Consider the following 3358-nt stretch of genomic DNA (forward strand, 5'->3'; position numbering starts at 1 on the left):
TTTAATACACTCACCGGTTACGGTTCTACTCATTTACTTATTTAGTTTTTTCTAAAATTTTCGTTGCGTCTTGCAACCTTTTCAATAGTTGTTGACTCTGTCCGTTATCCGAGCTACGTTCTGTTTGTTTGTTTGTTTGTGCGCATGTTGGTCAGTGTGTGTGCGCATACACATGTGTATGTATGTATGTATGTAAGTATGCATGCATGTATGTGTGTGTATGCATGTATGTGTGTGTGTTCATGCATACATGAACACACACACACACACATGCGAGTGGGGAGGGAGGCGAACGCAGTGGAAGACCAAGATGTCTTACTTGCTTCATCTCATCCTCTGATTTCCACAATGTGTTGCTGCAGCCGCCTTCAACTTCATTGAACAATGGCTCCAGTCTTTACATGCACGGGTAGGCAATACCTAGAGTGTTAATTAACTCTGACAGGTGCTGCTATTCCGAGTCAGAGCAGACCTGGGGATAATAGTGGTTAAAAGTTGGTTCCACACACCGCAGAACCTTGGAATTCTCTAACCAGAGCTCCATTACCGGATGTAGTTTAATGTCATACCCAGTACACACACACACACACATGCACAAACTCGCGCGCGCGCACTCTATACTCGTTCTTCATTGATTGGTTTATTAATATTCTTATTTTATTATCCTTTGTCTTAAATCTTTCGTCACGCAACCTGTAACCTCTTCAGTGACTCTTCCTCCCACGTGTCTCCTGTTCTATTTAGAACAATAATAAATCTAGAGTGAAGAACGAGTAGATAGAGCGTGTGTTCATTTGAGAAAAAAAAAATAGCAGCATAAAATAATATACCAACATAAAACGAAAGACTGTCACGCATTCGTCATCGGTTCTTAAGTTAACGCAACTTCGCTTGAAGAGCGGAAGATGGGCAATACAAAACAAAATACAAATGTTATAATATTAAATGAAAATGTTTTTAGGTGAAATTGAGGTGTAATGGTCATCCTCTATAATGATATTCTGTTTTATGGAACGCAAAGTTGCTCTTTGTTTATTGTGACGTTGCTCTTACGTCAAGGATATGGAACTGAATTTCATCGCGTTAGTTTTACCTTTGGCCAAATAGATTGTATAAACTGCAACTAGAGTTTTCTGAACAAAATATAAATAATTCCAGTAGACCATTATTAATTCTATTCGTTCTTGTCTCTCTCCGTCTGCCACTAGTTTCGCTAAAGGTATCTCTAATTAATCTGATAATTTTCTTTATCTTATTTTATTTTACTCTTTGTATGTATTTCAGTGCTTAACGATTGCTTAAATGTACAGTTCAATATTAATTTTTAATTACTATTTTAGTATGTCAGAGATCATCCTTCATTTAAGAAGATATGGTATGAGTTGAGAGAACATGGATGCCACTCAGAGGTCCCTTTGTTGGATCATTTATATTATTTTTGTTAACTTCCTTGTAGTGACTGAAATAATTTTCTTGGAAATGAGTGTTTCTCAAACCGGCTAATATCAGCCCCAACCAAAAATTTGGTAAAAGTTTTGCGTCTCACCATCACTTCATTAATAAAATAAGATCGTTTGCATCCATGCAATTCTTTTACCTTCGTCATGGTGTTGAACAAGTTTAAATATTTTTAAGCTATCTCTTTTTCTTAAACAAACCAGTTTGTCTACCCCACTTTTACTCCTCACAACCACCCCTGTCGAAAAACAGTGCTCTAAATTTTAACTGTTTGAACATCCATCCATCCATCCATCTAACCATCCAATTATTCATTTTCGTCACCCACCTATCAGAAGAAACCTCCATTAGACTTTCCGGTTGGATTCTCAAGCATGACCAATTGAAACAATGGTTATTATCCAACCATCTCGTTCTCGATCTACCACTAAATCTCTGCTAATTGGCTCAGCTTGAAGAAGTCATCTTGCGATTCTTTGTTGCGACATTCTAATAACACGTCTATACTACAAGAGCTGTGACCGCTCAATGCGGAGAAGTAGTAGCTGGACCCGGAGAGACTCCCTATCGTACCCTAATGAGTAACGGTACTACTATAATACAGAGGTCCCGACACATCTACATAACGATATAACGATATAAGGGGAGGCAATCTAGTTTTACCTTGTGTAAGTCGAAATGGATATATTTCAAGTACAACTATTGCAAACGATCCGAAGAAGTTGGTAGACTTTTTCAAAAGTCATGGTGTATACGTACAAAACATTTTAAATGTACGTTGTGTGGACGTGTAATGACACCCTAACCCTAACCCTAACTAACCCTAAAATTAACCCTAAAATTAACCCTAATCCTAACCCTGAAACTAACCCTAAAAACTAACCCTAAAAATTAACATTAACTAGCCTTAAAACTAACCCTAAAAACTAACCCCAAAACTAACCTTAATGAGTGTGCACTGTAAAAACATCAGATTAAAAGCAGGGGGAAAAATCGGGGTAAAAACAGACGATATTGTAGGGCCCCTTACATCATTAACAGTAGTTTTGATAAAACCAGATTACCTCGCCTTCATATCGTTACGTAGATGCATCGGAACCTCTGTATTTAAGCACTGCCCGAGTAACGTTACTCCAGAGATCATTCAGAGGACCCCATTTTGGTTACTTGTACTTGCGATTGTACGCATTCAGTCATTACCCAACATTTATAACCATAGATGAAGATAGGGACAAAAACCGAATGAAGAGAGTTTGTTAATGTAATGAATTCATTAATTTTTATTTGTAATTCCTTAAGAAATTTTATAACATCTGAGTTTTTCTTTTTCTGTACACAAAGAAATACCTGGATCCGATATAGAACTTCCTAGTTTAACTACATGACTGCTACACAAGAAACATAACTAATATGTATAGTCTACCTGAAAGTTTGAGGACAGACGCCGACTATGAACACGAGTAAGTTTCTTACTGAAGATTTCTGGTAACTAAATGTCTTTATAGATCAAGTGGAAAGGGATGTTGATAGAAACAAGAGGAAACCTATAAAACCCTCGTAGCCAGCGGTGGATGATCATGTTATGGCTTAGTAAATTTTTATCTAATACCTTTGTCACATAATTTCTCTCTCACTCTCTTGTTCTTTCTCCCTCCCCCCCCTCTCTCTCTCTCTCTCTCTCTTTCACCATATATATCAGTTTTTCTTTCCTTTTTCATTTCTTTCTGTCGAAGAGTGTAGACTCGAAACGTCGCAGACTTTTCCATTCTTCTCGAGCTTTAAACTAACACACCTGCTTGTTGTTCCTTCACCTATCTTCGTCTTTTGTTTTCTGTAAATTTGAACTATATATATATATATATATATATATATATACAAAAACTCACCTGTGAGGTTTTTG

The 3358-nt window shown here is 37.0% G+C and overlaps 1 protein-coding gene across 1 annotated transcript in view; it reads left to right on the top strand.

The window, feature by feature from the left end:
• Positions 1-1048: 1048 nt before the first annotated feature.
• The window catches only part of LOC106879378 (uncharacterized), a 19853-nt gene continuing 17543 nt past the window's right edge, over positions 1049-3358 (top strand). The window contains exons 1-2 of the mRNA XM_014928905.2: positions 1049-1219; positions 2800-2918. Coding sequence (XP_014784391.1) covers positions 2869-2918 — 50 coding nt within the window. The 5' untranslated portion in view covers positions 1049-1219; positions 2800-2868. The remainder of the gene's footprint in view (positions 1220-2799; positions 2919-3358) is intronic.

The sequence above is a fragment of the Octopus bimaculoides genome, chromosome 24, assembly GCF_001194135.2.
Source record: "Octopus bimaculoides isolate UCB-OBI-ISO-001 chromosome 24, ASM119413v2, whole genome shotgun sequence".
Taxonomy (NCBI): Eukaryota; Metazoa; Mollusca; class Cephalopoda; order Octopoda; family Octopodidae; genus Octopus; species Octopus bimaculoides.